This window comes from Pyrus communis, chromosome 9 (assembly GCF_041283825.1).
Source record: "Pyrus communis isolate YQ-2024b chromosome 9, ASM4128382v1, whole genome shotgun sequence".
Classification (NCBI taxonomy): Eukaryota; Viridiplantae; Streptophyta; class Magnoliopsida; order Rosales; family Rosaceae; genus Pyrus; species Pyrus communis.
Window position 1 is genome coordinate 2,901,640 of NC_142573.1, and position 14,690 is coordinate 2,916,329.

General features: G+C 38.5%; 1 protein-coding gene across 1 annotated transcript; it reads right to left on the reverse strand.

The window, feature by feature from the left end:
• Window positions 1–6,590: 6,590 nt before the first annotated feature.
• LOC137740978 (early nodulin-like protein 17) lies at window positions 6,591–8,402 on the reverse strand. Its single transcript, XM_068480788.2, has 2 exons — window positions 8,127–8,402; window positions 6,591–7,224 (listed from the first exon to the last, which is right to left on the reverse strand). Exons 1-2 carry the CDS (start codon window positions 8,299–8,301, stop codon window positions 6,893–6,895), a joined length of 507 nt encoding a protein of 168 aa, XP_068336889.1. The 5' UTR covers window positions 8,302–8,402; the 3' UTR covers window positions 6,591–6,892.
• Between the last annotated feature and the right edge of the window lie 6,288 nt (window positions 8,403–14,690).

The window sequence follows — 14,690 nt, forward strand, 5'->3', positions numbered from 1 at the left end:
AGCAGTTTTTTTTTTTTTCTTTTTCCAAACAACTAGCCTTATCTTTTGTTGTGTTTTCTTTGAGCAGATATATTTTGTTGGCTTTAAGATGTCTTATACAGAGATACAAGGGAAAACCCTAGTTTTTTTCTTTTGGTGCGTGAACTACGGAGGGCCGAAGCCCAACAACTAGAAGACTCCATGCCTTGCCCCCACAAATGTTATCAAACCATGTGATATTATTCTTTAAAAAGGAATCAACGGGTGATTTCCTCACGTCAATCCATCATTCTGCTAGCCAAGAAAAGCATTTCAACCTTCCTGACTATCATCGTGTGATTCACGCTAGAAATCAAACTCAAGATGTGCCGAGTGAAATATGGGTTGGAATTCGTCCCCAAACCACTAAGGCACCTTGTGGTAGTTTATCAAACCATGTGATCTTAAAAGCAAGAATGTGATCTTATTTTTGCTAGTAACAATTCCCTTTCTGTAAGAAATGTGTTCTTCAGTGAAATGTAATCTAAGTACGAACTGTTGGTGTGAGTTAACCATATAATTTAGGAATGTAATCCTCTAATTGATTCTTTGTATAACTGGGATTCTTATTTCCTATTATGTGAGATATTGTACAACTATATATTTACCTCCTAGAGAAAAGGATAATATATACAATTCAAACCCTAAACACTTTATCTTTATCTTGGCATCAGGACAGGTTCCGACCTGTCTCTTCTCAAAACCAACCCTAAAATCACTCAACACCGTACAATCCACAACCAAGGGTGCATTAAGAACAAACCCTGGTGTTTGAAAAAATCTGGAACCCACAAACCTAACCCTTGTGGCTTTGGAAACAACAAAGCTGCAAACAAAATCAACCAACACAAATCAGTCCATGCAATGGCTGAAGAAAAGAAAAGCGGTGAGATAATTCCCATATAAACCAAGTCTATACAAAGTAGGTCTACAAACACGATTTCAATGGCAGCTGTTGTTGAAGACTCGCGTGCAATGTCTGCTGTTGTAGCAGGCCAAACAGGGCCCAAGACAGTTTTCTCAGTCCACGGTCCAGAGGGAAAAGCAGTTGTTGCACCGACAGAAGACACGGGTCCAATGCAATCTTTAATCGTACAGATTTCAATAAATTATGGTTATGACGATTCAAGTAAAATTGGTATTGCATTCACAGCATCCATTAAACGAGATTCCGGTTGGATAATTGATTTCGGAGCTACGGATTATATGACATATAATGAATTCCTGTTTCACCACTTAATCGTGCCATTCAAGGAGAGTGTTATCACAGCAAACAGTGAAATTGCTCTAATTACAGGAGTGAGTTCCATCACACTTACTCCCTCTCTATCTTTGCATAACACTCTTCTTGTTTCTTCATTGTCGAATCATTTACTTTTTGTTGGTCAAGTAAGTTACAGAACAATTAGATTGTGTTGTACTCATGTTTCCCACTTTTTACCTATTACAGGATATCCAGACACGGGCGATCATTGGGTGTGGTACTAACAGGAGAAGGATATATTATGTGGATGATGTGGTACTGGGCCGAGTCAACCAAGTGAGCAGTGGTCACAATAACAAGATCAAGCAAATTTGGTTATGGCATCGTCGACTAGGACATGCATCTTTCAGTTATTTAAGAAAATTACTTTCGTTTTTATTTAATGGTGTTTCATACTCGAATTTTCAGTGCACTGAGATTCTTGCAAAAAGTCATCGTACTTCTTACCATTTAAGCTTCAATAAAAGATTAATGTCTTTTGAGTTAATTCACTTTAATGTATGGGGTCCTCCACCAATAACGAGGCGCTATGGTATTCGGTGGTTTGTTATTTTTGTAGATGATTGCACCAGAATGGCTTGGCTCTATACCATTAACCAAAAAAGTGACGTTGGGCAAATTTTCCAACAGTTTTATCGTATGATTGGAAATCAATTTTCTCTTCCTATCAAAGTTCTTAGATCCGATAATGGTGGAGAATATCTTAATTCTGAATTATCACAATTTTTCGCGGAGCACGGCATACTTCATGAGACTACTTGTCCTCAAACTCCTCAACAAAATGGTGTGGTAGAACGTAAGAACAGACATATCTTGGAAACTAGATGTGCTCTTCCAATCAGGGCTCATGCTCCTCATGCCTGTTGGGTAGATGCAATTATGTATTTCGTTTATCTCCTTAATCGAGTGCCTTCTCGAGTTCACAAGTTCCGAACTCCCATGGAAGTCTTGACAGATTATGTCACTCTACCATTTTCTCTCCAATTATCACCTAGCATATTTGGATGTGTGGCTTATGTGCATCTTCACAAGAATCAACGAAGTAAATTGGATCCGTGTGTTGTTCGTTGTGTATTTCTGGGATTTAATAGCCAACAAAAGGGATACCAATGTTACCATTCACCTACTAAGCATTTCTATGTCACCATGGACGTCACGTTTTCCGAAATCAAGATGTTTTTCATCACTAATCAAACCCACTCTACTCTTCAGGGGGAGTTGAATAGTACAAACAAAGACTATAGTTGGTTTGATGTCCCACATGAACGAGACAGTTGGCATGGTCCCAACAGTGCAAGTGAGATCGAGATTGAATATGTGGGTGTTGTGAGCAACGTACTTGACCGTGCCTTAAGGTACCGTTTGGTATGCAAACATGACAAAAAGGAACAAAGGTTCCGTGTTATGTTTGGTAAGCGCAAGACGGAATGGGATGGTTGTTCCGTTTTGCATTTGGTAAGTGCATGACGGAACAGAACCAAAAGATTAAATGACTAACTTACCCATGTTTCGTCTGCAGTTTGGTACTACGTTTATACATGGGACGGGAAAGGACAATTTCATCGTTGGTTGAAATTCGTATTTTGACCAAGATGTATGAATTCGAAAATTTGGATCTTATCTCCAAAATGCTTTAAAGGTATACTCAAATACTCAAATTCTCTGTTACATAGGTTTCTGCAGGTTTTTCTATGCTTCAAGTGCTTGTATTTATCCTGAATATAAGCAGCCTGGAAGCCAATGTGAGCCTGAAGGAGTCTAATGTTTGGCCTGCGGAGAAAAGCATATTTAAATACCTGTTCCGTCTTTGGCCCATTGCTGGTGTAATTGAAGTATAATGATGCTCTAAGAGGGCTGGAAGAACACTTTCAATGTAATCAAATTGGCCTTTTCGTTTGCTACAATCTACATGGACAGGTTCTTTCGATGCAATCTCTGATAGTAGCTCTTTGACAACTTTGATGAATCCATTCAACTGTTGAATGAAGTAATCGACATCAAAAGCATCTGCAAAACCACTGAGGTGAAACCAAATCCACACTTCAAACTAGTCTCGAATCATATCGTAATTCTCATTTCTCAGATTTTAACAGCAACCCAACTCAGACACCATTAAAAACACCAAACCCCAGGAAAAAAAAAAACATGGAAGACCTTTGAATCTATTTCTTTCCCATATATATAATATGAAAACTCTTCAAGATCTAAACTTTCCTGCTACTTCTTTACCAATAATAAGTAGTTGCAGAAGAGCTAACGAACACATACATGGGTGAATTGAGAAAGAGAGGGGTTCTATAGAAAGGGGAAATGGGGGCCGAAAAAGTGCCTAAAATTCGTTCCACATAATAGCGCGTTTTAGACAATTTGAAGCATCAAACGTGGGACGAATGCGTTTCGTCTCACTGCATTCCGTCTCACCCTATTTACCAAACGATACCTAACAGAAAGTCGTGACACATCAGTCCAAACAACACCAATTCAAATTCAAAACTGTGACACATCATTCCATGGTACAACAATTCAAAGTCCAACAATTCAAGCCCATTAGTAGGCCACGACACAACAATTCAAAGCCCAATGGTGGGCCACGACATAATAGCTCCAAGCCCAGTATTGGGCCATCGTATAGCATTCCAAAACCCAGTGGATCTTGGCTGAGAAACCCCTGACTGAGAGACAGTTCATGGAGCAAGGAACAATGGGCCTGCATCATTTATTGATTCAATAGAAAGTAATTGGTCGACAAGTGTTACTGAGATTGTGCAAACAGAAAATAACCCTCATTCTCCTCTAATAGTACACATTTATATCTCCACGGATATCCAAGATGTACGTTCTCATACTCTAAATATTATTGAAAATTCCTATATTTTACCTCCTAGGCAAAATCGTGGGAAACCATCTAACAGGTTTTCTCCGGAAGAAAAAGTGAGATATGAAATTGCACATAATGTGTTCGTTCATCGACTATCACCCAAGTACCAAGCCATGGTGAATCAAATGGTTGGGATTAAAATTCCATCGAATGTGGAAGAGGCTTTGCAAGATTCCTGTTGGGTAGAAGCCATGAAAGTAGAAATGGAAGCCTTATGAAGGAACAAAACGTGGAATGTAATGTCACTACCACAAGGGAAGAGAATGGTGGGATGCAAATGGGTGTTCACCATAAAGCACATAGCGAATGGATCTATTGATAGATACAAGGCAAAATTGGTAGCTAAAGCATACACACATACATTTGGAGTTGACTACCAAGATACGTTTGCTCTAGTCGTAAAAATGAATACTATTTGAGTCCTTTTGTCTTTAGCGGCTAACCTGGATTGGCCTTTGAAACAGTTCGATGTGAAGAATGCTTTCTTACATGGAGATCTAGAAGATGAAGTATAAATGGATCTTTCACTAGGATATGAAACACCGAATGAAGCAAGAAAAGTATGTAGACTCCAAAAGGCTCTCTACGAACTCAAACAGTCACCCAGGGTATGGTTTGGAAGGTTCACTGAAGCAATGAAAAAGTATGGCTATAGACAAGGAAATACGGTCCACACCCTGTTTATCAAACGCATGGAAGGTAAAGTTACTTTGTTGATAATCTATGTGGATGAAATGGTAAATGTTGCAGGGGTATTTTTCATCATAATTTGAGATGAACGATCTATGAGGCTTGAAATACTTCTTAGGCATTGAAGTTGCTCGTTCTTGTGACGGTATTTACTTGTCTCAGCGGAAGTATATTCTTAATCTTCTCTCTGAAACTGGAATATTGGCCTGTAAACTAGCTGAAACTCCTATTATGCAGAATCATCACCTGGTGATATGTCATAATCAAGTGCCTACCAATATAGAAAGATATCAGAGATTGGTAGGATGGTTGATTTACCTATTGCTTACACGTCCAAATATTGCGTATGCAGTCAGAGTTGTAAGTCAGTTTATGCACGCACCCAGTGAGGATCACATGGTAGCAGTGATGCGTATACTAAGTTTTCTAAAATGTGCATCGGGTAAAGGATTGATCTTCAAGAAGCATGGACATATGGAGGTGAAGAGGTATATTGATGTTGACCGGGCAGGAAACATTACTGATCGTCGCTCCATACCATGCTACTTTACATTCGTAGCAGGAAATCTGGTAACCTGGAGAAGCAAGAAGCAAAATGTAGCAACTAGATCCACTACAGAGGCAGAGTACAAGGGGATGACACATGGAATTTGTGAATTGTTATGGCTCATGATTCTTCTCATTGAGATTGAGTTCAAGCCTCAGGGAGCTATGTTATTATACTGTGACAACCAAGCTGCGAGAGAAATAGCAAATAATCTTGTTCAGTATGATTGTACAAAGCATGTGGAGGTAGATAGACATTTCATCAAAGAGAAGTTAGATGTCAAATTGATTGATATTCCACACGTGAGGTCTAAACAACAATTAGCAGATGTGTTAACTCATGCGGTTTCAACAAAGGTGTTTCATGACTCACTTGACAAATTGGGCTTAATTAGGAGATATGTATGCACCAACTTGAGGAGGAGTGTTGGCTTGAGTCAACCATATAATTTAAGAATGTAATCCACTATTTGATTCCTTGCATAATTGGGATTCTTATTTCCTATTATATGGGATATTGTACAACTATATATTTACCTCCTAGAGAGAAGAATAATATACACAATTCAAACCCTAAAACACAGATCATTAGTACTTGCTTAACGGTACTTGAATAAAGATTCATCATCGACTACTAGATTCCAGTAAGTTTCAATTCAAACCCTAAACACTTTTATCTTTATCTTGCATTAGCTAGATTAATCTAATTATTGGGAAGGAAAGGTATGTTTACAGGGATTGCGATTGAATTGAAGTTTGAAGTATTTTCGAACGGGTCCTACGACTGGTAGAACAAGTTCATCGCAATGGACGCAACAGAGACTTGGTTTTGAGGGTCATACATGCTCGTGTAACCTGGATTTAATGCAAGTTTTCTTCTTGTGCGTGGATCAGTTGATTCATGTCTCTCTCTCTTTTAGCATTTGGAAGTGACGATTGAATCATTAAGCTAATGCTAAGGTGTTTACCGATTGCATTTGTTCATCATCCCTCGAGTATTCAATCATGTGATCGAAATTTATTGTAAACGATGAGTTAGAATTGGGTTGACCTTCCACCCGTCTCAGTTGTAGGAACGCTCAAAAGGACACACTTAAACAGTTGGATCCAGCTCCATGCTTGGAGGATCACGAAGTAAAATACAGTCAATTTCCACAAACTTCGGCAATCAAAGCATGTGAATACTCCAATAAATAAAGTATTCAAATTCATCCATTAAAATAACACTTAAAAATTTCCTCATTCAAAACACAATTGTCCAATTTATACTCACCATCAAGGTGAAACTAAAACAACACCAACAAATCACAAACCCCAAAAACCAAAAGAAAATTAGATACAAGTAAATTGAAAGGCAATCTCAATTTGCTTCACAAATCAATGGCTTAACTTACTTAGCTAGAAGAATAGTCTAATTTTGATTTGGATAATCCTCACTGTTTAGCGAATTTCGATAATCCCATCAATGCTAGCTCAAGTTTAAATATCATATGCGTTCACAGCCGAACTAAAGCGTCCCACATTGCCCCGATGGCGAAGACTGCGGGCAAAACAAACTGGGAAGCGGGTGTTAGGTCACTGCTCTTGCTCTTCACTGGGGCAGCCTCGGGGGGTGGAGGCATGTTTTCAACTTTAACGGCGAGCTTCATGCCACCATAGCAGTACCCCTTGCTAGTAATGAAGTAGTAGTCCCTTGTCACATTCAGCGGAACCACATCTCTTCCGGCTCCAGTGGTCCAGTTATGTAGGGGATGTTCAGCATTGCACGAGACATAGTTTGTCTGGTTCACCTCTATAACATCCATTTGGTTCCTATCATAAACAAAAACTAGAGGGAAAATAAAAACGGAATTACCAACTAGCTTAAAATATATGGTTTTCTACTTATTTGAAGTTTTCGTGTAGTATAGGGCGAATTTTTACTAAGGAATTAATTTCCGCACTCCTGTTCATTTTCGGATTTCCCTTTAGTTGACTAACCAAAAGATACATTAAAATATGAAAGTAAATTGTTGTATAACAATCATATAATAAGACAGGAACTGAGACAGTGGCTTTCTTAACAGAAAAAGCCAAAAAGCCAAGAGCAAAACAACTAGAAAAAGTTGCAGACCTGAATCAGCCAGGATGATAGATACAAAATGCTAAAACATAACAGAATGCCTGTATACTATGGACTTTGAAGATAATTACCAAAATTTAAATGCTTCTTCTTCCTTTTCCTGCATATTTTTTTCAGTAGGCAAATCTGAGTTTTAACATTTCAATACTTCAATAATGAACTAAGATTTAGCATAAGCTTTACACAGCAAGAAACAAAATTCAGAAAAGCCTCCTTAATAAGTAATCTGATTATATTTAAACTGTTTATAACAAATTTAAACAATTAAAGTAACCACACATGCATTCTCATAACTTGAATAACCAAAGTTGTAATCCTTTCTTCTTTTTTTCCTGCATTTTTTCAGCGGGGAAAACTGAATTTAACTTGATCTTTACACATCAAGAAACAAACTTTTAAAAATAAGTCCTTTTATCATGAAACAAAAATGGAAAAGCAGATTTTAAGCACAACCATTAAGCCATTTTCACATCTAAAACACTCAGAAGCATCATCAACCAAGCAATAGAAACTTTGAGCTGTTAATTAACTAACAGAGAACAAAAAACATTGACAGACAAAACAAAAACTTAATGGATCTGAGAGAAGGGAAGGAAAAATGAGCTTACAGAGCCAGTCTCCATTGTAAAAGTGCTGATCCTGAGCCCAAATAGTATAGTTGACATTGCTGGTCCAACCCATTTTCCCTCCCACCATATATCTCGTAGCTGATGCTTCTGGAAGTTCCATCACCACCACCAAGCACAAAAGCACCACCACCGCCGCAGCTCTCTCTTTCTCCATTGCTCTCTCTCACTCTATCAGTCTCTCACAAGCATAGCAGTCGTTCTGGAATGCTCTGTCTAAAAAACTACTCTGCTTTAAGCTTTTTGGGCTTTTAGTTTTTGTTGGGGTAGTTTGTTTGTACGAGGTTTCAGTTTCCAGATCTATAAGTACCGTGGGCTACTTATCCAGATAATTCGGGTCCAATAAACAATATTATATTTCTCATTCAACTTTTATGTTAAAAAATGTTAAAGCCGTGCCTGCTCATAATGGAAGAGAGAACCGGATCCACCCCTGAGCATGGGGATCGGATTCTGCTGAGCAGTTCATATGGATCCTTGAAATTTGATACAATAGTTGTAATTATTATAACTTTTAGAGAGATCTTTTGTTTGTAACTGTTGGATCAAATTTCAAGGATCTAGATAAACTGCTCAGCTGGCTCTGATCCCCATGCTCAGGAAGGGATCCGGTTCGATGGTAAAGGATCCTTGCTAGATCCTTTTTCTTTGGATCCTAGGGATCCAACAATCGTGTTCATTCATCGTACATCATGCGGTCTAGTTTTTGTTAGGTACTATTTATGTTTGAATTTTAAATTTTAAATGATTTCTGACCTCACGATGTACGATGAACGGACATGATTGCGAGATTCCTAGGAAAATGATCTGGCGAGGATCCTTTTCCATTCATAATTGCAAGAACCTAATTGTTATACATTAATTAAGATTGAGTGTGACAGCCCGTCCCATAAATTTTACAACGTACGTGTGAAAGGACAAAATTGCCCCTAGTTCGATTTCTTTACGTTTATTGGTGTTTTGGGTTCCTTGTTGGCATGTTTTTGGGCCACACACACACTCCCACACTCCACACCCTTTTGTCCCTTTCCCTGTGATTATCCCGAGTCCCCATTCCCTTCCCATTTCCTTCGAAACGTACGGACACACCCACAAACCTATCAAACCTTCACAGATCGTGGAATCCAAGCACATATTCGAGCTCGTGAGGCTTGTAGGAGTCCAACCATACCATTTTCAGGTAAGAACACCTTCGTTTTCACGTCGAATCCACGATGCCCGATTTCGAGTACTGTTCATACACACGTGATTTCTCACGTTTTAGGAAATTTCAAGCTTGTAGGAAGCTTGGTGAGGTCCCTAGGAGGCTCGGGGTGGTTCGTTTGAAGGTTTTGGACGTCGGGATCACTAGTTTCGAAGTTGGCCGGAGTTGGGTTGATTTTTCAGGTGAGATTTCGTGGTTTTTAGCACTTGAAAGTGGTATGATTGTATTCCTCTAGTTCTAAGCTTCATTTTGGTACCAATTTTGTGAAATTTGGATGAAAAACGAAGAAGATATTGAAGTTTGAAATTTTCCCGATTTTCCGGCGCCGGAGAAGACGACGGAATATTCTGTCAAGTCTGACGGAATATTCCTGACGCCGTTGACAGAATCTGTTAAAACTGACGGAATATTCCCTACGGCGTCAGTTGACGCCGTCAGCGTGCCAGGTACGTGCCTGCGCGTGGTCGGCGCGTGTGGCCGTGCCTTGGCCGGCGTGTGAGGGCGCGTGCGGTGGTGAAAAATTATTTTAAAAATATGGGGATGTTCCTGAGGTTGAGTAGATCACGTTGGTGTATTCATACACCCCATTTGAGCATTGTATGAGAAGTTTCAAGAGGTTGGTTATGTGCTTTAAAATTAATGTTTTTGTAGTTGTTTCGCATATAGGTGATACCTATCCCGAGAACGAGCGTGGTCACTCGAGGCAGGGGGGCTACGACTCTTCCACATACCAGTGAGTGGGCTTTTGGTTTTCCGTATATACCTATATACTTATATTTTCCCAGAAATTGATTTGAATTGTCATTTGCCATATGCCATGCATTATATTATCGTTGTTTGTGCATCGTTAGTTGCATTATTAGTTGTATATATACATATGCATATTGGGTGTTGTGGACGCACAGGTAAATGCCAGGTAAGTGTTATTCATGTTTACATTCAGTAGCGATTCGAGATGCTTAGAGAGCTCATAACCTGCACCCCCGATGTTAGTGTTCCCGCCCAGAGTAGGGCACAGTCCTTCACGTGATGTTCACCTCCCGCACCACACGCTCAGCTTGGATCCAAGTTAGGTGCACAGTCCTGTTGTACAGACCACTTTAGGTGGTTCCGACTCGTAGGTGACCCGCGATTATTCGCCCAGCCTTCACGTGATCGTAGCACTCAAGTGTATATACATGTATTACACCCAGGCCTGTCGTACAGACCACTTTAGGTGGTTCCGACTCGTGGGCAGGTTTAGTTATTGAGATTGAGATTTAAGCTCTAGATTCAGCCGTACAGATCACGTTAGGTGACTCCGGCTGCCAGATTATATGTTATTGATATGATTTATACTTGAGCACTTGCATTTCATTCTGAGGTTCTGACATGGCATATTCTTGAGCATGATTGGTATATCTATATATATGTACACATGTTTATTTCCTGCGAAGTATACAGGTTTTACGGCTAGGGGTTAGAACTTATTTTGTTAAATGGTTTTCGAAAAGCTTTGTTTTTGCCCACTCACGCTTTTGTTTTGCGCCCCTCCAGGTTCTAGTTGTCTAGCAGGTTCGGTGGTTTCCCAGAGGGCTTTCCCGGCATTTCTGACAGACGATCACCAGCGTAGGGTCACCTTCGGGTGTACTCTTGTTGCGTCATTTTCGTTTGGACTGCTTTAGACGTTATGCTCTGAACTTGTGTCACACTTACGTTTGCACCTATTATCATTTCATGTAAACCAGTTTTTATTTATTCGAATTACTATTTCCATTATTGTTTTATTAGCTTCCGCACTGTGCACATGGTTACGTCACCTCCGCATGACGGCCAGCACGCCCTGATCTAGGTCGGGGTGTGTCATTGAGTGTTTAGTGATTAAAAATAATTAAATCAAGATCAAAGTTTTGGTTGATTACTGTGTTCAAACTAGGTTAATGGGACAATCTTCTCGTCTGAATGTGCAGTTGTGAGTAATCTTACGTTTAACGGCAGTTTGACTGCTTTTGAAGTTAATTAGGCAATCTTTAGGTTAAATCTTAAAGCAAAATGGTGAAATCCGGCTTAAAGTTACTTGTGAGTTATAGATTTCTTTAAAGAACCAAACAATGAGAAGTTAAATTAGATGAGGAATCAAGTGTGATTTTGAATCGCACAATCATGTTGTGTTATTAATTAATTTATTTTAAAACACGCGTGTTTGTAGTCCATGACATATCAATTACGTAGTACAACTCTATTGAAACACACAAATTATGACCATCACGTGATCACATTGATCCAAAATACTAAAACACGACATAACTGAGGCATGTTTTCAACTTCAACGGCAAGCTTCATGCCACCGTGGCAGAACCCATTGCTACTGATGAAGTAGTAGTGCCTTGGCTCATTCAGTGGAACCAGATATCTTCCGGATCCGGTGGACCAGTTGTAAGGGAATTTTCAGCATTGCACGAGACATAGTTTGTCTGGTTCACCTCTAGAACATGCTTTTGGTTCCTATCATACACAAAAACTGGTGGAAAAAGAAAAACAGAATTAGCAGCTACTACTAGCATAAAATATAGAGTTTTCTTGGTAGTAAATTAACATTTGGTACTTGTTTATTTGAAGTTTTTGTGTAGTGTTGGGCTAATTTTTACTAAGAAATTGATTTCTGCACATTCGTGTTCATTTTCGAGATTTCTGTTTTATCCACTACCTTTTAGAACTAACCAAAAAATACATTAAAATATGAAAGTAAAATGTTGTATGACAAAGTAAATTGTTGTACGACAAACATATAAGAAGACATTGGCTTTTCTACACAGCAAAAACCAAAAGACACATGCATTCTCATAACTTGAATAACCAAATTTTTTTTTCCTACATTTTTCAGCAGGAAAAATTGATTTTTAACTTGAACTTTACGCATTAAAAAAAAGAAAAGAAAAGAAAAGGTACTTTTATTTCCTCAAACAAAAGTGGAAAAGCAGATTTTGAGCACAACCCATTAGGCCATTTTCACATCTCACACACTAGGAAGCATCATCAATCAAAATAATAAAAAATTTGAGCTGTGAATTAACCAAGGGACAAAAAAAAAACATTGATAGAAAAAGCAAAAATTTAATGGATCAGAGATAAGAAAGAAAGATGAGCTTACAGAGCCAGTCTCCATAGTAAAAGTGCTTATCCCGAGCCCAAAGAGTATAGTTGACGTTGCTAGTCCAACCCATGTTCCCTCCCACTGTATATCTCGTAGGCGATGCTTCTGGAAGTTCCGTCACCACCACCAAGCACAAAAGCACCACCACCACCATAGCTCTCTTTCTCCATTGCTCTCTCACTCTACAAGTCTCTCCCAAGCAGTTGCAGTTGCTACGGACAGCTGTGTCTAAAAAGCACTTTGCTCTTGAGCTTTTTGAGCTACTTATCCAAAAAATTTGATTTACGGTACAATAAATAGTCCGTATTTAAATCATCCCTTAAACAAAATAATATTTCTACTAATGTTTAATGAGTAATGAATGACTTTTTTTTTCTTTTGCTAATGTTAAGCTAGATGCATAAAGTCTACACATTTACACTTGATACTCCGTATTTAAATCATCCCTACAAAAGAATATTTCTACTAGTGTCTAATGTGTAATGAAATACATCTTTTTCTTCTGCTAATTTTAAGCTAGATGCATAAAGTCTACACGATTACACTCGATGCTCCGTATTTAAATCATCTCTAAAATAAAAGAATATTTCTACTAGTGTCTAATGTGTAATGAATGACATCTTTTTCTTCTACTAATGTTAAGTTAGATGCAAAATTTACACATTTACACTTGATGTCCCGTATTTATACCCCCTCCCAAAAACAGAAGAACATTTCTACTAATGGCTAATGTGTAATAAATGACATCTTTTTCTTCTGCTAAGGTTTGGCTAGGTGCATAAAGTTTGTGGACCAAGCAATCAAGGTATGAAAAGCAAACCAAATCAAAAGGGTTAATGGTCGTTTGGCACGTTGTAAACCATGTGCCGTTACAGCTAAAAGCACAATTGCACAGGACCCAAATCCGGTACACTTGCTTTTGCTGTGCACATAATTTAGCAACAAGGACATAATTTAAAGAGGGTAGTTTCCCTCAGTCCTCACTCTGTAATTGTTGCATGAGAATATTTTTGTGACAAGGACATAATTTACAAGTACTTATATTGTGAATTCTTTTAAGGGAAATATAAAACACTTGGAAACATGTTTCCTAAGAAAGCCTTTCTATAATTTAAAAGTACTTCTAAGTGTTTCACCACATATATTCGTAAGTGGTTTTGGTTGTTAAGAAATATTTTTAACCCTTTTAGAAACAGTTACAAACATAACCTCACTAGCCCTCCTTGCTTATAATAATGTCTGAAAAAGTTTACACTTTTGAGAAGTGAGTTTTAAATATTTTTGAGCGCCAATAATGGTCTTCAATTGGAACTTCGAAAACAAAAATGTCGGGGATGAGTGTCTAGAATAACCCTAACAGTTTTAGTTGGGTGGCACTAACATTCAAGACTTCAGTAAGCTAGAGTGGGTTGCTAAACTTACACATACATATATATAGATAGATAGACTGCAAAACGGCCTGTACTTATTTTAATCATACAACAATAACATGTCTTTGCACCCCTCTTAGCATCCACATCAAATCGTAAAATTACAAGTAAAAGCATAAGCAGCTCCCCATGCTTCTGAAAAAAGCACAATTTCAGAAAGCACAAATTTCTGTACGTGGATAGAAATAGATATTAAATACTGGTTTAACTTTCTCTCATTCCAACCTTCGTAACAAGTATTCCACTTGAACTTCCTTTGTCATTGGCAATTTGGCATGATCCAATCCCCGTATAAATCTGCAACCAAGGTTGGTTTTATCTTATAAACCAGGTTGGGATTTTTCTTTTCTCCTTCGTACAAGGTCACTTCTTGCCCGTAAGTTTTCACCTTCATTTCCACCCTCTTTATGATTGCCTCCTCAACCGTTGGATATGTCAACAAGGCCATCACCTTGTCCCTGTTCTGAAAAAAATGAAGAAAACAGACTAAGAGCACGGAACATCCAAAACTACTCGTGACAAAAGGATAGAGAAATACATTCAAGACCATGTACCTGTTCGATAATGGCAGCTTCATAGGCATTTGGATTGGATCGAAATTTGCACTCTGCAACAAAGTTACCATAATGGATTCTCTTGGACAGAGCCCGCGAGCATAGGAATCCTGGCAAGCATTTAGAAATGCTAATTAAAAAAGTACTCGCAGTTAATTACCGAATCTATTAAGAGAAAGAAATCACGTGCATAATATTGTTCTAGAAGAAAATGAACAAGAAATG